General features: G+C 46.6%; 1 protein-coding gene, 1 long non-coding RNA gene and 1 pseudogene across 3 annotated transcripts; all 3 read right to left on the bottom strand.

The window, feature by feature from the left end:
- Nucleotides 1-103: 103 nt before the first annotated feature.
- On the bottom strand, nucleotides 104-13,425 carry LOC121167058 (solute carrier family 35 member E3). Of its 2 annotated transcripts, XM_040996431.1 has the most exons (5): nucleotides 12,891-13,425; nucleotides 12,089-12,199; nucleotides 7,287-7,445; nucleotides 4,625-4,707; nucleotides 104-326 (listed from the first exon to the last, which is right to left on the bottom strand). In XM_040996431.1, exons 1-5 carry the CDS (start codon nucleotides 13,413-13,415, stop codon nucleotides 140-142), a joined length of 1,065 nt encoding a protein of 354 aa, XP_040852365.1. In that variant the 5' UTR covers nucleotides 13,416-13,425; the 3' UTR covers nucleotides 104-139. The 2 variants fall into 2 exon arrangements, with proteins under 2 accessions (XP_040852365.1, XP_040852366.1); XM_040996432.1 differs by lacking the exon at nucleotides 12,089-12,199.
- Nucleotides 13,426-13,853: 428 nt separating this feature from the next.
- LOC121167060 lies at nucleotides 13,854-16,634 on the bottom strand (annotated as a pseudogene).
- A 2,824-nt stretch (nucleotides 16,635-19,458) lies between these two features.
- Nucleotides 19,459-21,506, bottom strand: LOC121167059. The gene is made up of 2 exons (XR_005885530.1): nucleotides 20,961-21,506; nucleotides 19,459-19,785 (listed from the first exon to the last, which is right to left on the bottom strand). It is a non-coding gene; the product is annotated as an uncharacterized LOC121167059 (long non-coding RNA).
- Nucleotides 21,507-23,292: the final 1,786 nt, after the last annotated feature.

Raw genomic sequence — 23,292 nt, 5'->3', positions numbered from 1 at the left:
TGTGAACACAATCTTCCTTTGCATCACTTCTTGCAAATCGGTCAGTGGATTTGGCACGGTGATTCTATCTCCTCTGAAAGCAACTTGCACACTGAACATCTTGAATCCTCTTGGGGAAGCTTTCATTGTCCCCCAACACTCAAGGACGTTGAGCCAGTTTATTCTTACTTCCTTCCTGTTCACTGAGTTTGAAATGAGTGTAGGCAAGAATGCCACATAACGTACATAAAATGCCCAGACCCTGGTTAATGGACAATGGATCCTTAAACAGAACGCATCCTCCGAATAAAGTAATGCAGAACTTGAAGTGTCCAAACATGTTATAGCTGAGGTTTTTGGATAAGGATACAAAGGATACAAGCTAGATAAAATGTGCGCGCACACACACACACACACACACACACAAGCTAGATAAAATGTGCACACACACACACACACACACACACACACACACACACACAGGCTTCCTGTAGTTGGAAAGCACAAAGCCTCCTGATGCCCTTCCCATCTGCAATGTGACCGTAATGCCAGGGACACAAACGCTGAGTCAATCTTGGCATCCCCAGGGAAAGACAGTGGTCAATCAGCGCCAAGAAACTGCCTCCATCTCCCCACTGACCTCTCCATGGAAACGCAGGAAGGCAGCTGCGTGCAAAGCACGGGGGATGCACCTTGCAGAGCCACTTGTAGCTGCATTTTATGGTGGCACTTCCAGTAGACTGCCCTTGGGAAATGAGGCAAGATAGGGAAAGTGTCCTGGTGCTGACTCAATGTCAACACACCTGGTGTGCACAAGTTGAAGAGCGGAAGGCGCATTGGAAAGGCAGATTTACAGACAGAAAGATCTTTCATCCGCTGGTTCACCCTGCAAGTGTCTGCCAAGGCTGGATCTGAGCTGATCTGAAGCCGGGAGCCAGAAGCTTCCTCCAGGTCTCACGTGTGGGTGCAGGATCCCAAGGCTTTGGCCCATCCTCTACTGCTTTCCCAGGCCACAAGCAAAGAGCTGGGCAGGAAGCAAAGCAGCCGGGACACCAACTGGTGCCGGTATGGGATCCTGGTGCATGCAGGGTGAGGATTTAGGCACTAGGATATTGCACTGGGCCCCATGCTGGACTCTTCTTTTTTTTTTTGTAAAAACTTATTTAATTTTTATTGGAAAGGCGGATATACAGGGCGGATATACAGAGAGGAAGATTTTCCGTCCGATGATTCACTCCCAAGTGAGCGCAACAGCTGATGCTATGCTGATCCAAAGCCAGGAGCCTCTTCCGGGTCTCCCACGCGGGTGCAGGGTCCCAAAGCTTTGGGCTGTCTGCTTTCCCAGGCCACAGGCAGGGAGCTGGATGGGAAGTGGGGCTGCCAGGATTAGAACCGGCGCCCATATGGGATCCCGGGCATGCAAGGCGAGGACCTTAACCACTGCGCCACCGTGCCGGGGCCCCCATGCTGGACTCTTAAACATTCCTTCTGCAGCCATACCCTGCCCCTCACTGCAGGCTCACTCTTCCCATTTTATAAGGCTTCTCAGCAACAGCTTAACCTGTTGCACAACAATACCCCTTCCAGGCTCCCTCCCAGGCTCAAGAATTACAAGAAATTTTGCCTTTGGTCACAAAGTTTTAATCCTTTAATTAATTATTCACCTATAGACACAAGAGGGCAGAGAGACAGAAGATCTCTCATCTATTGTTCATTCACCAAATGCCCTTTCCAGCTAGTGCTGGCCCAGGCCACATGCCGGGGCCCAGAACTCCATCCCGGCCTCCCACGTGGAACTGGCAGCCAGAAACAGGAGCTGAAGAAACAGCCCCGAGTGCTGGCCTTGCCTGCTGGGCGACCACACCTGTCTCATGAGCGGTGACGAAGCATTCAGCCAAATGCCTCTCCAACAGTATGCAGTGGCAGAACTGGAGTCCAAGCATGATAGGTGTATTTAAGTCCAAAGTCCATGCTCTGAATTAGCACACTGCTGGTTACTTAGTATTGTATAAAGGCTCTACTAATCATGTTAGTTTAAAAATAAACACACACAGGGCCCAGCGAGATGGCTCAAGTGGCTAAACCTCTCCCCTGCAAGAATCAGGGTCCCATATGGGCACCAGCTGATGTTCTGGCTGCCCCGCTTCCCATCCAGCTCCCTGTCTGTGGCCTGGGAAAGCAGTGGAGGACAGCCCAAAGCCTTGGGACGCTGCACCTGTGTGAGGGACCAGGAAGAAGCTCCTGGCTCCTGGTTTTGGACCGGTTCAGCTCCAGCCATTGTGGCCCTTTAGGGAGTGAACCAGTGGACAGAAATTTCTCTGCATCTCCTCTTCTCTGTAAATCTGCCTTTCCAATTTAAAAAAAAAAAGATAAATCTTTTTAAAAAATAAACACACATGTACGTGCATACACACGCCCATATGCATATTTATACATTCACTTACCACAAGCGGTTGCTTAGCCTGGTGGTTAAGCAGGATTCCTGGCTGCAGTGCCTGACTCCAGCTTCCTGCCATCGTGAGCCCTGGGAGGTAGCTGGGATGGCTCAGGCACTAGATCCCTCTCACCCTCATGGGAGGCAGGCGCTGAGCTCTGGTTCTGGCTCAGTCCCGGTCATCGCTGGAGTCTGAGGAGTAAATCAGGGGATCGGAGCTCTCTCTCTCTGCTTCTCGTATTACAAATAATAATAATAAAAGCTATTACCAAGTCACTGCTTCGGATGTTCTACCCGCACGACAGTGCTGGTTCCATGGGTCCAGAAAGGCCGCATCCGAGTCAGTTCCCTGCCAGATCCTACCCAGTCTCACTTCCTTAGCTCACTTCCGCATCCTGCTGACCGTCACACCTCTAGCTGAGATGTCACCCCTGAATCCGGATACGTTCATCCAGAACGGAACGCCTCATCTTGCTCTCGCCCAGTCTCCTGGAAGCTCTCCTACCTCAGGGGATGGCCACTCCAGCCCACCAGGTGCTGTGGCCTGCAGCCACATGAGTCCACTCCATTTCCTCTCTTGCTCTCTACAGCCAACTGCTCAGAAAAGCCTGCGGCCTCCATCCTGAATCTCAGCGGGATACTGCAGTGGCCTCCTGAGCGTCCCCTTGTCCTCCGCCCCCTTTAGTTTGCGGGGGATCTCCCCTCCACTGAACATTTCAACCCTCTCCGGCACAGTTCACAACTTCTCTCCTGCTGTGTCTTTTCTCTTTAACATTGTCCAACACTGCCTACAAGAGTAATTAAAACAATTTTCAAAAAAAAAATGTGCAAAACATTTTGGAATTCACAGGTATTTCATAATACCATTTTTCTATGGACTTTTAGGGCCTGTTGCAATAGCTCAATTGGCTAATCCTACCATCATAAGCACTGGGGTCCCATATGAGAGCCGGTTCATCTCCTGGCTACTCTACTTCCTACCCAGCTCCCTACTTGTGGCCTTGGAAAGCTACTGTGAGAAACGAAGACAGCTAATACAATACGCACCAAATGTGCTAACAATACCTGGCCAAAAGTAAATATTTTTTTTGTCAGCTTTTTTAAAAATAACACTATTTTCTTTTTTGGTAGTTGGTAATAATGCTATTTATTTACTTTGTCAACTTTGTTAACTCCTCAATATTCACTCAGATATGCAGTAAATCTGTGCACTTGGCTAGCACACTATTGAACCATAATGCAGGGTAGCCATTCTTTGCATTTGCCTGAGCGTGGGGCAGACGGATGTGAAGGGAAACAGAACTGGCAGAAATCTAAAAATGAGCAGTTGAATCTGACCTCCAATTTATATAATCTCACTTCCTGACTGAAAGAATATTGAGAAAGACAAGCACACCCTCCACCAAGTCCAAAAACGGAAGCGCACCAACAGCCAGATGGCGGTCTTCTGCCCTCACCTTTCACTGCATTGCTAACCTCCTCTGCTTCCTGGCTGCACATACCTACTGGGAAACCCAGGGTTTTCTCCCCATTACTGACTCACCCAATTCTACTTAAGCCCACTAACCAACTGCAAGGAACAATGTTCTAAGTTTCCATAAGGCAAAAACACTATTTCTTAAGAAAATTCAAGAACATTTATGATTAAAAGAAAAAAAAAAACCAATTCAAGAACATGTATAATTAAAAAAATTTTTCCTCATATTTCTTTAAAAATTCTAGTGTGGGGACCAGCATGGTGGCCGAGTGGCTAAAGTCATCGCCTTGAATGCGCAGGGTTCCCATATGGGCACCAGTTCTAATCCCGGCAGCCCCGCTTCCCATCCAGCTCCCTGCCTGTGGCCCGGGAAAGCAGTCAAGGATGGACCAAAGCCTTGCGACCCTGTACCCGTGTGGAAGACCTGGAGGAGGCTCTGAGCTCTTTGCTTCAGATCGGCTCAACTCCTACCCGCTGCGGCCACTTGGGGAGTGAATCAACAGACGGAAAATTTTCCTCTCTTTCTCTCCTCCTCTATATCTATCTGACTTTGCAATAAAAATAAATAAATCTTTTTAAAAAAATTCTAGTGTGGAAAGATACAGTAAAAGACTAAACATAACTCATCCAACTCAATTTAAGCTGTGTAATAGTGTGAGACTCAGGGTAATAAATGAGACAGTTCTGGAAACCATGGCAGGTTCTGCATCTGTAAGTTATTTTGAAAAGGATACGTGACTGGTGATGTGTTCCCAATGATCCAATAAATTGACAAGTTCACCATGAAAGCGATCACTCCAGACAGCAGCACCATAAGCTACAAAGAAACCAAAAACTCATTAATTCAAGACACTGCAATTATGACACAGCAAGACACATGTTATCTGGCATCTTAAAAATTCAGACATGACCCAATAAATAAAAGATGAGAAAAAGAGAGAATCAATTTTGTGAAGCAGCAAGAGTTTGAGAGTAAAAGAGCAGAATAGATAGTGCTAGAAATTAAGTTTGTCCACAAACATCTATGAACATCCACGAACATCCACTGGTTTGCTCCCCAGACGGTTGTGATTGCCAGTGCTAAGGGAGTGCCAAACACTCCACCCAGGCCTCCCATGTGAGTGGCAGGGGTCCAAACACTTGGGTCATCCACCTGCTGCTTTTCCTGGGCCACCAGAAGCAAGGTTGATGGAAGTGAAGGAGCTGGGCATGAACTGTGCCCATGTGGAATGACAGCATTGCAGGCAGAGGCTTAACTCATTATGTGATAACACTGGCCCTAACAACTTCTTCTTCTTTTATATAAAGATTTATTTGTATTTTTATTGGAAAGGCAGATTTAGAGAGAGAGAGAGAGAGAGAGAGAGAGAGACGGAGAGACAGGAAGATCTTTTGTCTGCTGGTTCATTCCCCAAGTGGCCGCAACGGCCAGAGCCGAGTCAATCTAAAGCCAGGAGCCAGGAGCTTCTTCTTCCTGGTCCCTCACACGGGTGCAGTGTCCTAAGGCTTTGGGCTATCCTCCACTGCTCTCCCAGGCCATAAGCAGGGAATTGGAATGGAAGTGAAGCAGGTGGGACACGAACTGGTGCTCACATAGGAGCCTAACACATGAAAGGCAAGGATTTAGCCACAGGGGACATTGTGCCGGGCCCCAGTAACTTCTTAACATAAAAACAATACAGACATTATAACAAAAATACAAAATAAAAATAAGCAAAAATGCATAAGAATTTCTTTTTAGTATGTTGATTTTATCTATTTGAGAGAGAGAGAGCCAAATGCCTGCTTTGGCTGGAGTTAGGCCAAGGCCAAAGCTGAAAGCCAGGAACTCCACACAGGTCTCGGACACAGGTGGCAGATCACACTTAACTCAGTTGGTCTCTGCTGCCTCTCAGGCTGGAAGCTGGGGACAGGCGCTAGAGCCGGGTACTGAACCCACGTACTCTGATGTGCCGTGCAGGTGTCTTAACTGCCAAAAACCCTTCCCAGGAATTTTAAAACTTCTCAGCTACCCCCAATTGCTAGCTCTAACCTCATAGGCTATATCTCTATGGTTTTCCCTTATTGTCCATTTTTATTCGTACTTAAATTAAAATATAAGCATTCATTGGATGCCTACAAAAGCGGACCAAGCCTTGTGAGAAACAAAGCATGTTCACAGTTCCTGCCCTCCAAGAATGCAGAAGCTGCTTGCGGACAGAATGGAACTGCAGCTTACATTTGCATAACGTGTACTACGTGTGAAGAACGTGTATTAACCCATTTGCTCCTCTCATATATCCATGAGGTAGGTGTGAAGACATTGTTCACTGGGCCAGTGTCATGGCTAAACAGGCTAATCCTCTGCCTTGCCATCTGGCATCCCATAAGGTGCAGTTTGTGTCCTGGTTGCTCCATTTCCCATCTAGCTCCCTGCTTGTGGCCTGGGAAAGTGGCAGAGAATGGCACAAAGCCTTGGAAATCTGCACCTGCGTGAGACCCAGAAGAAGATCCTGGTTCCTGGATTCTGACCAGTGTGGTAATTTGCAGAGTGAACCAGATGAAAGATCTCTTTACCACTTCTCCGTAAATCTGCCTTCCCAATAAAAATAGATAATTTTTTATTTCATTTATTTTTTTTTAAGATTTGTTTATTTTTATTGCAAAGTCAGATATATAGAGAAGAGACAGAGGAAGCTCTTCCATCTGATAATACACTCCCTAAGCAGCCACAACGGCCAGGAGCCAAGCCAATCCAAAGTCAGGAGCTTGGAGCCTCCTCCAGGTCTCCCACACAGGTGCAGGGTCCCAAGGTTTTGGGCCGTCCTCAACTGCTATCTCAGGCTACAAGCAGGGAATTGGATCCGCCCGGATTAGAACTGGCGCCCATATGGGATCCTGGCGCGTTCAAGGCGAGGACTATAGCTGCTAGGCCACCATGCAGAGCCCAAAATAAATAAATCTTTTAAAAAAATTACACACATCCACATCCACATGTGTCTGCATGTACTAAGAAAAACAGACAAATGAAATGGTCACCCCAGCATGGTACAGGGATTATCTTGGTAGGTTTCTGGCGGGGGTTTTTATTTTCTATTCTTATCCATGTACCAATTCTACACAACAAGCACACACTATCTTTATGAAAATAAAACCAACACAAAAATCAACATGTCCAAATTAGCTTGTCTTGATGCGGACAGCAGGCAGGCTGTGGCAGATCTGCTGTGGCCCTGTCACTGTCTCGCTGTCCAACCTGGGGTGGTCCCTTCACCTGCTGGTGCCTCTTCCTCAGAGGGTGACTACACAAACACGGGAATGGGTCTGAGAGGGCACAATGGGAACCAAAAACCCCAGCCAACACAGCTGAGTTAGTAGTTACAGTTTCTCAGATACTGAGGCAATTAGAACACTTACCAAAGCAGAAACTGACCATGGGCCAAACATCCCCCCTTCTCCCAGCACTGGCTCAAAGAAGGGCACGGCCACCAGCAGCATGGCAGAGGACATGGGGGCCTGGTAGTACAGCAGCTGCATGGAGTTGACTTGCAATTCATGCTGCTTGGCTCCGACCCACTGCAAATGACAAGATGAAACAAGTCAGGTGCAGAGAAGCAGCATCTCTCAACCCAAGCCACCACTCTAGCCCCAGACACAGCAGACACTGTGCAGACTGCGGGGGAAGAAGGGGGACAGAGTGGCCTATGAAACGCCCAAGATCAGTGAACTACATGAATGCCCTTCCAGCTCTGGGCAGTCCCTCTCGGCTCACCTGTCTGCTTCTACATTCCTGAGTGGGGGCATGGTGGGACTCTCCCTTGCCTCTGATCTGACAGAACAGGGAAAGATACAAGCCTTGGAGATCTTGGGAGAAGAGGCAGGCATGGAAACATAGATGTGGGACACAGCAGAAGGGGTCCAGAAGCAGCGCTACTCTTCCATTCCTTCTAAAAGCAGGACTTGGAGGGAGGGGCGGACAACTATGACTGGTTATGCCAGGGCAGCTGGCCTGGAAAGGGTGTGGTCTCTTCAGTCCCTTGAGGAAGCCCAATCAGTGCGAGAAGCAATGCCCCTCTCTGTGGATGTGCTTTTTGGCAGGTGGCCCATCAACATACCTCAATGCACTGCGCAGCCGCAAACTCTAGAAGATGGTAACACTGCACAGAGGCAACACGGCCAAAGCTGCAGTTGCACAGTCCTCATGACTGGAAGCACGCGTGTGTGCCTGGGCCCAGCACCCTCCTGCAGCTCCCTTCCTTAACTTCCACCCTCCACTGAAGACATTCACCAAGACAAACACAGCCCAGTGGACAGGCACTTTGAACCTGACTGCCCCGGGATTGAACTGAAGGAGGAAGGCTTGGCTCTGCCACTGCCTGCTCCTGGGAGAGCAGGTGAGTGAAGACCAAGGCAGAGTTAGCTTGCCTCCTCCTTTGCCTCAGCCTCTGCAGGCAGCCCAGGCCTCCGGACCACCCCCACCCTCATCCCTGTACCCCTGAAGCTCACCCCTCACCTCTAACAGCCACATCTAAAGGACAGACCTGACAATTTCTTGTTGCAACTTCTCTCGCAAGAACCTTTCTTCTTTTTTATTTTTGGAAAGATGAATTTATTTGAATTTATTGTATCCCTCCCTTATATATATTTCTTGAACATATTTTTTTTTAATTTTATATCATTTTATGACACAGTTTCATAGGCTCTGGGATTCCCCCAGTCCCTCCCCTTGCCCCCCCCCCACCCCATATACTTTTAAAATATACATTTTTACTTACTTAAAAGGCAGAAGGAGATAGAGAGGAAGAGGTGGGCACACCCACACACACACACCTTCCCTTGCCGGTTCATCCCCCAAAGGGCCACGATAGGCAGGACTTGTCCAGGCTGCAGCCAGGAGTCAGAGCTTCATTCACGTCTCTCATGTGTAGGGCAGGGCTTTAGGACTTGGGCCATCCTCTGCCGCACACAGGCAGGGAGCTAGACTGGAAGTGGAGCAGCCGGGCCCCATAAGGGAAGCAGGCGTCCACCGCAACAGCTTAACCCGCCGGCCCCGGTTGCAGCCGCTCGCCTGCCATTTTTAAGGTGAACGTCTGGCCTTTCCTTTTCACCTCTCTGCTCCCACCCACAGCTCTGACTGTCCTCACTGGGCCGCTTCCGGCCTGCCTGATGGAACTGGCTTACAATCAAGCCCTTCCCTTCTTTCCACAGAATTGCTCAATAGTTAAGGCCAGCCCTGCCCCAGCAGGGGCAGACCCCTTCCTTTCCTCATGCTCACATTTCCAGGGTCCCTTCACTCTGCCCACGGCATCTCTGCCCAGTCCCACCTCTCCATGTCTGCCCCTGTCAGCCTAGCCCAGGCCTCCCCACTTTTGCTCCCCAACTCTCTGTCCATCACCCACTCCCCCTCTCCTTTCCTAGTGCCTGCACACTGGACAACGCCCGTTCTCCGAGACGGGCGTTGTGGCTCAGCAGTTTCGCTGCACGTGGGATGTCAGCAACACAGCTTCCTGCGAATGCATACTGAAAAGGTGATGGCTCAAGTACCTGGGCCCTTGCAACGGACGCAAGAGATCCAGAGGAAGCATATTACATGCCACGAGGCTATGTCACAGCTCCTTTTGTACCCTCAATGCTGAGAATAAAGCAGAAAAGCCGCTTAAGAATGAGAGAACCAAGCATCTCTCTACATCTAAAGTGAACAGCTCTTTTACTGCCTTTTAATATCCTCAGTATAATAAGAAAGACCTTAGAAATTGTGCTCACACACAATGGGCAGAAAAAAAGCTCTTTAAAAAGGAATTGAAGGGCCCGGCGGCATGGCATAGTGGCTGAAGTTTTCACTTTGAACGTGCCGGGATCCCATATGGGTGCCGGTTCTGGTCCCGGCAGCTCCACTTCCCATCCAGCTCCCTGCTTGTGGCCTGGGAAAGCAGTTGAGGACGGCCCAAGGCTTTGGGATCCTGCACCCGCGTGGGAGACCTGGAAGAAGTTCCTGGTTCCTGGCTTCGGATCGGCGCAGCACCGGCCGTTGCACTCACTTGGGGAGTGAATCATCGGACAGAAGATCTTCCTCTCTATCTCTCCTCCTCTCTGTATATCTGACTTTCCAATAAATAAATAAAATATTAAAAAAAAAAAGGAATTGGAGGGGGAGTTACACCTATCCTGCAGTAACACTTTCACTGGGTGCATTAGTTAGCCTACAATTATTCACCTGTCATCCTCACTTCAAATATCTACCTGATTGACACAAAAATCCTCGTAAAAGTTTGGAGACTCCTGTGAACAAACACGGGGATGCTGGGGCCAGTGTTGTGGGGCATCCTGTTAAGCTGCTACCTGTGATGGCGGCATCCCCCGCGGGAGATGTAGTCTGCGCCCCAGATAGTCAGTTTCTGTCTGGCTCCCTAATAAAGAGCTTGGGAAAGAGCGGGAGATGGCCCAACTACGGGGTCTGGCTCCCACGTGGGAGATGCAGATGGAGGTCCCTGGTACCCATGCGGGAGATGCAGATGGAGGTCCCTGGCTGTTCCAGGAATGACTCAGAGGATGGAAGACCTCTCTCTGTGTCACTCTGCCTTTCAAATAAATAAGAGAAATCTTGTGGGTTTCTTTTTTTGTTGTTGTTGTTAAATCGTTTGCTTTTAATAGTTATATTGACGTGAACAGTGAATACTCAGAATTGAAACTACATTTAAGGAGTATAAGAAACTATTATCAACAAGTTAAATTTCCTGCTGCATAAATGTTTAACCTACACTAGCAAAAAAAAAAAGTGTATATAACAAGGTTCTCTCCTTACTGCACTTGGTAAGAAAATTTAAACTCACCAAAGTGCCCTCGCACAGTTTTGTTTTAGTTATTTTGTTTGTTTGCTTACTTTTTGTTTTTTTAAAGATTTATTTATTTACTTATCTTATTGGAAAGGCAGATGTACAGAGAGAAAGAGAGAAAGACAGGAAAGTCTTCCATCCGATGATTCACTCCCTAAGTGCCTGCAAAGACCAGAGCAGAGCTGATCCAAAGTCAGGAGCCAGGAGGCAGGAGATTCCTCCGGGTCTCCCCCGCGGGTGCAGGGTCCCAAGGCTTTGGGCCGTCCTCGACTGCTTTCCCAGGCCACAAGCAGAGAGCTGGAAGGGAAGTGGAACAGATGGGAAGGGAACTGGCACCCACATGGGATCAGCATACGTGCAAGGCGAGGACTTCAGCCTCTAGGCTACCGCCCTGGGTCCTGTTTTGTTTCGTTTTTACAGCATAGAACAGAGCAGCTTCTGCTCATTCTCTGTGGTGAGGACAGAACATCACTGAGCTAAGTGGCAACAAGGAGTGGTTGCTCCACCACGCCAGCCTGCGGCGCTCTCACCTGCCCTGCTGCTGGGCCAACAGCAATCCGCTCTACCACAGCACTGATTCCTAGCAGGTCTCTGAAGTGCTTACCACCAGGGCAGTGCTACTGAGCTCCCAACAGAACAGCCACAGGCCTGGGCGAAGAGGAAAACCGGCTGCCCACTCTGGCTCTGATTCCCCACGTGGGCACACCCAGAGTCCCAGACCAAGCATAGAGAGAATAATGTTATTATTTCACCATCTGCTAAACCAAGCTATTGCACCCCACCCTGATAAACACACACACACACACGCACAATGTAACAAGCAAAAAAGCATATTTGTAGTAAGTTTTTAATGAGTGTCTGCTTTAGACAAGGCACTGTGCTGGGTCAGGAAGTGGAAAATCCCTGACTTTAAAGGACTCTACTGATACATGTAACCAACAGGCAAGTTACAGCAACCACATAATGCTGGAGATTAAAAAAAAAAGAAAGCAAAAAAACAAAAACAAAAACAAAAAACTTTAATTCTGTTTCTTGCCCATTCAAATTTCTGGGTGTGCACCCAGTTCTTAGCAATGCTGTGATTGAAGAGTAATGGATACATATAACCAATGAAGGCACCAAGTAAAACATCATATTATGTTGCAAACATTCCCCGGAAAAATAGCATGATTTCCTCGCACACCACTGCTCTGCGTGGGGATCCCGCATTTACGAACAGGGATGTGGTGAGCATCATACAACCATGTTCTCTTCACCTCAAGTCAGTTCATGCACTTATACCTTCCTCCCAACAGTCTTTACACTGCATTTTCTAAACTTTTGGGTACAGCTTCAAGTTTTATGAAATCTGCTAAAGAAGTACATAAAGAAAAAAAAATTACCAACCACTTGATAAAGAGATGTTACTAAAACACCGAGAGCAGCAAACACCATTCCAAGGAAATTAAACTTCACATCGTAATAAGAATTTAGGATTACGCCTAGAGTTATAGGAATCTGTAACGAGAAAGAGGCAGATGCTGTTCAGATTCAATTCCAGAGACATGGGATGAAGCTGCTTACAAAGCTAAGCCTAGAACACAACTGGGACACACACCACGCTGTCTATATGCCTGCATTTCTTCACTGGAGAGAGCGAACTCTCCATCTTATTTCTTATTTGTGATCCATGATCATTCTATGTTGATTTGCATCACTTAATTCTAATTTTAAACGGGATAAAAATAATGAGGAGTCACACAGGTGAACAGGTAACCCCCAAAGCAGCTCTGAATGTGACAACAGCGTCACGACTTACATGTTACAAGCCACCAGCTGTTCACACAGTATGAGTGTGTCTCTCCTGATTTATTTAAAGATGCAGGCACCTCTGCAGCCTGTCGGTACAGACTAGTCTTATTTGTGCTGAACGTTTCCACTTGCATCAGACACGGTGTGCCTGCTGTTTGGCGCCAATTCTGATACACTGGATTTCGCCACCACCGAACACAGGCGTTTTCGTGGTGCTTAATAAGACTCCCCCAGACACCCCGTTCTGAGCAAAAAGCCAAGTGAGGCTCAAGCTGGTTTGCCCCTTGCTCTCCCTAAAGGAGCCTCAAGCGGGCACACCCACAGGTGCGGGAAGGGTTAGAACAAACGAGCATTCAAACCTCCCGGGCAGCCTTCCGCCCGACCCGCGGCCACTCACCAGCGTGAGCTGTATTCGCGTGGAGAAGCTCTTCCCGTACCAGAAGGTCTGGATGGCTATGATCACCGGCGTGGTCATGGCCTTGGCCAGCTGGTAGGTGCCTATGGTGTTGGTCTGCAGCGAGAGGTTGGTGAAGACCACGAAGCCGCAGAAGCTGAGGGCCAGGAGCAGCAGCTTGGAGGGCGGCAGACTCTTGGGGGCGAAGATGTCCAGCTTCTGGCAGACATACAAGCCCAGCCAGGTGACCACGAAGTGCACCAGCGTCAAGCTCATGTTGGGGAAGCCGTGGTGCACATAGATCCATTTGTTCAGAAACACGATGCAGATGGACACCAGCAAGTTGAACAGGAGCCCGACGGCGATGCGCCCGTGGTCCCGCACCTTGTCGGCCAGCGATGCCATGATGCCCGGCGCGGTGGCGGAGCGCAGCCGGACTGGCCCCGGCGGCCCTTCGCCTCCCCCGCCGCCGGCTCGCAGACGCCGGCCTCCCTGAGGAGACCCCGGCAGCCCGAGCCCCGCACACATGCGCCGCCACCGCCCTCCCAGCCCGCGAGGACGCGGCGGCACGGCCCACGCCCCGCCCAGCTCCGCGCGGGGCCACGTGACTCGGGGCGCGCACGCTTCCGCCGCGCAGCCCGAGGCTGGACCGCCTCTGTCCTTGCGCAGGCGCGTTGCGCTCTGGGCGCAGGACTCCGCATCGTTGGATTTTATCTTGTTGGTCCTTGGCTCGCTGGTGGCGGAACTCCTCTGACTGCGCCTGCCTTTTCGTCTTTTTTGTGTGTGTGATGATTTCTTGTGTGTCAGTTGAGCCGACTTGCTGGAGTGGGCTGTGTAGTTGATCAGTTTTACTTGTGCTGACCAAGTTTAGGGACAAGCATGACTCAGTGAACGTGTATTTTTACACATTTTGAAAACCTTATTATTATTATTGTTTTGCAATACAGTGGTGTCAAGTTCCTTTATTTAGTATTTTTTCCATTGCATATCATCAGAAGGGCTGATTTCAAGGGCTTTTCTTTTACCTACATCAGACCAATTGGTACTCAAAACTGTAACACGACTCTATAAATGATTTGTTCATGGCACATTTCACTTCATCAGAACCATCTGAATAAATCTGCTGAAACAACTTGTTTAAAGCTGCATCTCCTTCCAAGTTCTCGTTCTCCTCTTCTTAGATCTCACCAACCAATTTATCCCAATTTCTTGCATGATGAGATGATAATGGATATAGTTTCTTTACATCAGCTATGAATTGTTTTGGTTGAGGTGTATCTCCTTGCCCCTCTAGCTTTTCTCATCTCACAGCCTCTGTTTTTTTTTTTTTCTTTTTTTCATTTTAATTTCAACCTTTGTTCAAAGTACTTTAAAGGTACTCTGTTCTGAAACTGTAGAATGAAGAAGCCTCAGTGATCAAATTGTAATCCTCTCCAGAAGGGAGTTTCACCAAAGCAGAGAATTGATTTTTGGCTGAGTGCACTGGGATGCAGACACCTCAGATTCTGATCCATTCTGAGCTTCTTGACATCTTCTTGGCAATGAAATCAGCATCTGTACTATGCAACTTCTGATCTTCTGCAAAAGTCTCTACAGCAGCAGCCACGTTTTTTTCATGGTAGTCACATTTCCCTTTTCTCGGCAGAGCGATCAGCTTGAGAGGTTTCTTTCCATCAGCTACAGCATCACAGTAATTCCCAAGAAGACTGTAACAGTAAGACAATAATACTGTGCATCGTCCGGTTTTTGTTCCCACACCCTTGTTGGTTCCTCCGATGCTGCCTGGGGGTCCTCTAGCGCTGATCTGGGAAGGTCTGGGAAAACGTCTGGGCTATCGCAGCTCCTCCTGCAGCTGCCGCTATCCCTGGTAGTCTTGAAAACTTTAAAATCCAGACATACAAACGTTTAACGTAATAGTATGACAAAGCTCAATGCCTCCGTAGATTTTTGCAGCATTTTGGCACTTTTGCTTTGCCACATCTTCCCCATCTCTACCCCCCCAATACTTTTGTGAGCATTTTTTTTTAATTATTACTGTAATACCTTTTCACTGGTAATATACTTACTGGCATCAAATGCCCAATCCAAGTTCAAATTTCTAGGGGTGGAAGCAGCTTCAAAGTTTGAGCATATAATACTACCAAATTAGTTACCACGGAAGTGCTGCAAATTGATATGCATGCTGCTGCAGGTACAAAATGACCTTGACTGTCCTTGAAGCCAAATATAATTGAGGAACCTCAGAATCAAAATCCCAAACATTTGTTCATGGCTCATTGCTGATAACAAGCTGTGTGAGTCAAATGGCCTTTGTGACCTTTAACACGAATGGGCCCCAATTCTCATGAATCAGGGTCCAAGTCTGGTTATCTTACAGGTGGCTCCAAGCAATTAAGTGGGTGGTTACCTTAATTGCTAGACCAGAAAAGAGCCAGGCATGGGCTGTCCAGCCAAGATAGGTAGGGAATGTGTGGTATTTCCCCCTCACCTTGCAGGCTATTGTGCATTGCCCCCTTTTCAAGTTATTGTGGACTGCCCTTGTAAAAACTCTGTGAATGTGCTGTTCGTGACCGCACTCCGGTAAGAGGTGTTGGTCCTGGCTGGCCAGCTGGCCGGTCGGTCAGTTGGTTGAAGGCTGCTCAATTCTGATCCACTGCGTCGGGGACAGCTGGGAGCCCACGCTTGGACATGCCGAGCTTGAATAAACCGCCTTTGTGGGCTTGCTTTGATGTCAGACTTCTTGTGATTCATTGGGTAACTCAAGACCTGAGCTTAGCACAGTTGAGCTTTCTCTGTCACTGCTGATCCGAGCACAACAAACTTACCTTTAATAATGTGATGAAGGGGTCAATTGTGATGCAGTGGACTAAGCCACAACCAGTAAGGCAGTCGTGTGAGCCATGGTTTGTGTCCTGGCTGCTCTACTTCCTATCCAGCCCCTGCTAATGCACCTAGGAATGCAGCAACAGATGACCCAAGACCCGGGGAGATCACATGGAGTTCCCGGAATCCGTCTACTCCCTGCCTCAGCACTAATTCTTACAGCCACTTGGAAAGTGAATGGATAGATGGATGGAAGACCTCTTTTACCCTCTCTTCCTCTTTTTCCTTTCTCTGAAAGGAAACTTCATCTTTCAAATTAAAATTGTCATTGTGGCATAGTGGGTAAGCTGCCACCTGAGTCCTATGTGGGCACCAGTTTGTCTTGAAACGGAGTCAGGATTAGGACCAGCGTAATAAATCCAGGAACTCCATCTTAATGTGACATGGGTGTCTTGGCTGCTACGCCAAATGCCTGCCCCTAAGGATATGACTTTAAGATTGATTTGAGAGGTAGCGTGGCAGAGAAAAGACACACACATGCACAAAGAGAGAGAAAAAGAGAGCGAGGTTTTCCATGTACAGGTTCACTCCCGAAATAGCCACAGTGGACAGAGCTGGGTCATATTGAAGCTAAGAACTTCATTCAGGTCTCCTACCTGGGTGCAAGGCCCACCATCTACTGCTTTCCCAGGCACATTAGCAGGGAGCTGGATCTGAAGTGAAGCAGTTGGGACTTGAATAACATGGTCAAAATGGACATTCAGAGATGTTATTGTGCATTTGAAATGGGAAGAAAGGGAAATTCAAAGCTAAATCTCTGTCCAGCAGCTTACATTTCTCCAAACTTATACAAACTTAAAATATTGAGTGAGTCTACCCCTACCTTGTTTTGGTCTCAACACTACCATTCTTATATCTCAACATATTCCTAACTCCTCCATTTGAATTTTTAAAAAGATCGATTGATTGACTGGAAAGGCAGATACACAGAGAGAAGAAGAGACAGAGAGGAAGATCTTCTGTCCAATGGTTCACTTCCCAAGTGGCCCCAACGGCTGGAGCTGAGCCAATCCGAAGCCAGGAGCCAGGAGCTCTTCCAGGTCTCCCACATGGGTGCAGGGTCCCAAGGCTTTGGGTCGGCTGGATTGGAAGTGAAGGAGTGAGGACATGAACTGGTGTCCATATGGGATGCTGGTGCTTGGAGGTGGAGGGTTAACCAGTTGAGCCATTGTAGCAACCCCAAGATAGATTTTATTTGTGCCAATATGTTCCCCAATATGTTCCCCGAAAATCCTCCTCTGCCCCAAAGAGGAAACCACTTTTTCTTGAAAAAGGGTTTTAACTGTTCTAGACCTTCATATAAATGGATCATACAATATCAGTAATTCTTTCCTTTTTATATGGCTGAGTAGTACTCTTATTTAGGAACATGCTGCAGTCTGTTTAGTCATTTACCTATTAGTGGGTTTTAGGTCATTTCGTTTTTGACTGTTATAGGTAATATGAACATTCTTCTGTCTGAGATACGGAGTGATCCTCCATTTACTTGTTCTCTCCCCAAATGTCTGCAACAGCCAGGAGCCAGGAGCTCTAACAAGGCTTCCCATGAGGGTGGCAGAGACCACCCAATTTCCAGAATTTCCAAGGCTTAGTAATTACGTCTTACTTTTGTTCTAGTCTTCCGTTCATTAAAAAAAAAAATGTTTTTGGCCTTTTTTTGAGTTAGAGCTGTATTCTATTTTTTTTTTGTTTTTTGTTGTTGTTGTTTTGAGAGCTGTATTCTAGACCCATTTTTTAAAACTTATTCCAGATATTTCTGCAAATATTTTCTATCAGTCTGTGGCTTATTTAGACATTGATTCACTTGAGTTTTATTTCTTTTCCAGAAAATTTGCTTTGCAAAGATTTTTCTACTTCAGTCTGTGGCTTATTTTTTAATGGTATCTTTTGATGAGAAGATATTCTTATGAAGTTTAAGTAACCAGTTTTGTTTCTCTTGGATAAGACATGTAGGCATACCCTTAGATCGTATTCTCTTTATTGTTAAAAAGCTTTTACATTCAGTTTATTGAATTTTATCCTAATCTTTAGAGAAATCTAAAATCTGATACATACTCCTTTTTCCTGTGAGTTCACAATTTAAGATTTTGCCATACTTGCTTTGTCTGCAATGACTTGTTTTAAAGCTAAAATATTCAAGTACATTTTATGACCTTCAGCTGTATTTTAGCCTGCATTTCCTAGAAGGACACTTTTTTCACACAGCCACTATACTATTTTCACACTAAATATACCAATCAACAGTTCAAATCTTCAAATGTAAAATCCCTTGCCATGGTCCCTGTCACTATCTTGATGAGCCGGTCTTACTATAAATGAAAAACAAACAAAAACCAGGGGCCAACATGGTGGCATATTAGGCTAATCCTATGCCTGTGGTGCTTGCATTTCATAAAGGCACTGGTTTTGGTCCTGGTCTCCCAGTTTCTGATCCAGCTCCGTGCTTATGGCCTCAGAAAGCAAAGGAGGATGGCTCAAGTTCCTGGCCTCCCATACTCATGTGGGAGATCTGAAAGGAGATTCTGGCTCCTGGCATTAGATCAGCTCAGCCTTGGCTGTTGTGGCCATTTTGGGGAGATGGAAGATCATCTTCTCTTTGTCTCTGCAAGCGCCTTTCAAATAAAAATAAACAAATCTTAAAAAAAATGCCCAAACAAAATGTCTTTTCTTGCTGGAATTCTAAGAGGAACCATATGAAAGCCATCAGCGTGGAGAGAAGGAACATCCTTTCTCTGCTAATGCTTTGATCAATGTGGCATGTTATTTATTTGGTTCCCTTCCCTTTGTTCCACCAATATTCTGTGGTTTTCAGTAGATCGCTCTTTGTTTATTGGTTAGACTGACACATCTATATCAGTTTATACTGCTCCAGCTTATGTTTTTGTTTCATTTGATGTTACTAGTGAAGGCATTGTGAAATACTAGAATGAGAGATACTTTGTTAAGTAAAATATTCTCTGAACCACATTAGCTAACATAAATAAAACCTGAGGCCTCTGCCTGTACATCCCATCCAGCTTGATATCTGGAGTAGCGTTGTGACCAACTACTGCTCCCTGCTTTGGCTGTAGGAAGAATGCCAGTGCTGTGTGTAAATGAAGCCAGAATGGCTCAAATGTGCCTGTCACCCATAGCATGCAGTCTCCACCCGTGCCACGGGTGACTCAGACAATGGGTTGGCCTTGGGAGTTATTGTTCCAGACCCTGCTGTCAATGACGGTCACCTCACCTCCTCTTCGTTACCTCTTGCAGTTAAGCCCCCATTGCAGCCAGTGTAGCACACTGAGAAACACTGGTTCACGGACGTGCCTAACATTTAGTTCTAGTCTTCGCCCGTTCCGTTGCCTGATTCCTAGCTCACCTTCCTGCGGCCTTATACGCTGTCTTGGCTAATTCAGTGCATCACTCAAATCTCGGCCCAAATGCTCTTCCTCAGAGACCTTTCAGCTTTGATTATTTTGTTTTTAACAGAATCTTTTAAATTTACTTTTATCTGATATATCAGAGGGGACATAGATAAAATAGATCTTACTCGTTTTGTGTACCTCAGCGTGTTCAGGCCTACTGTGTGCCAGACACTGAGCTGAGACTTACAGGCTCCAACTGACTGCAGCAGATGCCTGTCACATAATAGGATAACATTATTTTGAAAATATCTTTGCTATATTATCTTAATTTATAATATCAGAACATTTTATAGAATTTTATTTTAAAAACTTAGGGAAACACTGATATAATACATAAAATTTTCTGTTACCATCATATTCTGAAAAGTACAAAATTCAAGTGTGTAAATTTTACATCTTCTCCCAGAGTGATGCAAAATAACAAGTTTGTATCTTTTATATATACACATGTAGGAGCTCCATTCTCCTGGAAACCAGTGGGAACACATTGAATATAACACTTAGGGTTGAATTTCATAACCCAGGGGATCAAATCCTTGGTCGAGGAGCATCAGAGAGGATTCCCGCAACTTCTGCAGCAATTTCTTCAGTTCTTCCTTAGAAAACACCTGATTTTTAAAAAGAAAAAAATTAAGAATCAAAAGATCACAAACTTAGTTACCCAATCAGTTACTAACTTAATACAAGTTTTTCTTTTTTTTTTCTTAAAGATTTATTTCTCGACCTGGTACAATGGCTAAATTGGCTAATCCTCCCCTTGCAAAGTACTGGTTTATGTCCCAGATGCTCCACTTCCATCCAGCTCCCTGCTTGTGGCCTGGGAAAGCAGTAGAGGACCGCCCAAAGCCTTGGAGCCCTGTACCCGGATGGGAGACCCGGAAGAATCTCCTGACTCCTAACTTCAGATCAGTTCTGCTCCAGTCATTATGGCCACTTTGGGAGTGAACCAGTGGATGCAAGATCTCTCTGTAAATCTGCATTTCCAAAAATAAAAATTAATTTAAAAGGATATTTATTGGAAAGGCAGATTTATAGAGATAGAAACTTCTGGATCTTTCACTTGTGTACAGGGGCTCAAGGTCTTGGACCAGTTTCTGCTGTTTTCCTATGTGGATAAGCGATGAGGTGGAATAGAAGTGGATAAGCTGGGACTCAAACCAGTGCCCAAATGGGATGCCAGCACAGAAGGCGGGTGCTTAAGGTTCTATGCCATGGCAGTGGCTCCTAAAAATTTAAGACTTTAAGGATCACAGCCTAGTTAATTAGAGGAGTTCAGGAACTTCAAGGCTATTTTTCTCAGTCTATAAACATTTAGGGTTGGTGTTAAGATACAGTCAGTTAAGCTATAGCTTAGAACGCCAGAATGTCATATGGGGATGCTGGTTTGATTCCTGACTTCTCTGCTTTCAGATTCAGCTTCCTGACAATATGCCTGAGAGGGAGGAGATGATTGGCCCCAAGTTCTAGGGTCCCTGCTACAACATGGGACACCCAGATGGGATCTGGGAATCCTGGCCATCCTTGCATTGGAGACATTGGAGGAGCGAATCAGCAGATGAAGATGTCTCACTCTGCCCTCAAAGTAAGTAAGTAAAAATTATAAATTAAAAAAATAATAATCAAAGAACACTTGGCTTCTGTTGAGTATATATAAATTTTGGTGCGGGACACACATTTTGAAACTGGCCCACCACTTCGAGAAAATCCAAGAGGAACTAAAAGATGTAAACCCATCTTCACAAAGTGAGTAGTTCTCTAATGACCAAGATGCTCCAGTAATTACCAGGTACAGTTTGTGGCGCTCAGACGACACCATGTCTGCTAACTGCAGGCACTCCTGGTGTTGGCCGGTGCTGTGCAGGATGGTATGCAGCAGAAAGCACAGCATGGGCAAACAGAGCTTTCTCAGCAAAGCCATCTGATGTGTTCTTTCATGGTCTTCCTCGGCATCCTGAACACAGATACCACGTTAGCACTTCAGCAACTGTGAGCCAAGTCAAAGTCATCCCTCCAGCCCCACAGGTCCCCAAGCTGCAGGTTCAACCAAGTGTACACTGAACGCATTCGGGGAAAACACTGCATCTGTACTGAGCACTTTTTTCCTTGTTACTGTTCCTTGTATAACAACTAGGTATAACCGTATAACAATTAGGTACACAGCATTTATATTATATTAGGTGTCATAAGAATTCAGAGATGATATAAACTTTATAGAAGGATGTACAGGGATTATATACAAATACAGTCTATCTTTTTCAATAAGGGACATGAACATCTGTGGAGTTTGGTATCTGCAGGGGGTCCTGGAACAAGTCCCCAGGGACAGTGAGCAAAACTATACTGATCAAAACCAAAATAGGCAGATGCTGAACAGTTTTTCCAAAGCTTCTCATGTCTACTGAGAATAAAAACCCTGGGAGCAGGCTTGGTAGGGGAACCTTGGGGACTGCCTGCTGCTTCCACTGGTGAGTTTAACAGCTGGGACAAGAGGTGGGCCTCTCTGGGCAGGGTTGCAATATTTGGGCCACATTAGCCAGTATTTGGGCCACATCTGGGGCAGGCCAGGCTGGGCTGTGCTGGCGCACTAGCTGGCAAGTGCTGGGACTGGGTGCAGGTCATGTCAGGCTGTCCACAGTGCCCCCTGGTAGGTACAAGATCCAAGGCTGGAAGCAGGCTTGGTAGGAGAACTGTGGGACTCCTTGCTGGGCTATAGTTTCTACTGATGAACATGAGAGTCAGGGCTAGGGGCAGACCAGAGCTGTTCAAGATGGTAGCACTGTTGGCCCATGTGTGGGTTAGGTCAGGGTATGTACAACAGCCAGACAGAAGGTGGGACAGACCAAGCTAGGCAGCAGTACATGCCAAAACCAGGACTGGGGTGGGCCAGGTGAGAGTTATTGGGGTTGCCCCAACTAGGCTGCAGCACCTGCTGGTGTATGTGAAAACCGGGCCTGTGGCAGGCTGGGCTAGACCACAGCACTCATCAGTTTGTGTGAAAGATGGGGCTGGGGGTGGAACTGACCAGCAGCTGCATTCACCATAATGTGTGCTGGCTGGTGCAGGTGACAGACTGAATCTGATCCTGCATAAGCTGGCACACCTCACACCAGGTGAGGTTTCTTCGGGGACACCACAACTAGATCCTTGTACTCAAATGATCGCCTTAGGGAAAATCACAGGCTGTGGTCCAACCTTGGAGTGGATATACAGGGACTGGGCCTCCTCAGTTACTGATGCCTGTGCAGTGGACAGCATGAGCAGATGCACGTGGGGGACATGACAGCCAGCTCATCTAGGCCAGCTCATTATGTCGACTGTCTCACTAGAGGATGGAAAGAAGAATAGGTTGGATAACACTTCTACCTAAGCTTCCAACATGTTCCTGGGCCTGTGATGCCCTGAGGTTGACTTGGTCAACCAGCAGATCTTGGAAAGATTTTCTCAGCCCTGGTGCAACGAAGCTGACAATGTCTCAGAACTATCAAAACCACTCAAGTAACATACTTGGAACATTCTTTCCCATATTTAGGCATCATCAAATGACTGTCTCCCACACTTGGGTGTTGATGTCGTTGACGGTAAGGAGTGCCAGCCTCCCCACCCCCTGACTAAAGCACACCAGCAGAAGAAAATGAAGAGATGAGAGAGAAAGAAAAATAAAATAAATAAATAAAGCCAGGCTTCATGAGGCTATGTAGAGAACAGGATTTTACAGCAGAAAAGGCTGAAGACAAAGCACTCCAGAGAGGGTACAGCATGAGCACAAAAATACAACGTTTCTAACTCTGTGCTTCTAATAGGCTTATTGTGTGTAGAATAAAATATGCATGAAAAGGATAAAAGAGCCTAGATGTCATCGCAGTAAAAATCAGAACAGAGGATAATGGCCATCTCCCTAAGCAGAGCCGTAACTGCAGAGTGATGCAAAGAGCGAGAGCCCTGCTGGCTGGCAGCTCTAACTGCCTAGGAAGACGTGGAGCAGACTGGGAGAAATAAAATGTTTTGTAAATTTTATTTTTAAATTTTATTTTTAAAAAGGAAGAATGAAACAGTTTATGGTTTCCTGCATAGAAAGAAAAAAGTAAGAGACTGAAAGAATCTACAGATCGAATATT

The sequence above is a fragment of the Ochotona curzoniae genome, unplaced genomic scaffold, assembly GCF_017591425.1.
Source record: "Ochotona curzoniae isolate NIBS_2020 unplaced genomic scaffold, NIBS_Ocur_1.0 patch30, whole genome shotgun sequence".
Classification (NCBI taxonomy): domain Eukaryota; kingdom Metazoa; phylum Chordata; class Mammalia; order Lagomorpha; family Ochotonidae; genus Ochotona; species Ochotona curzoniae.
The sequence above is the reverse complement of the archived record's forward strand: the minus strand, read 5'-3'. Positions and strand labels throughout refer to the sequence as shown.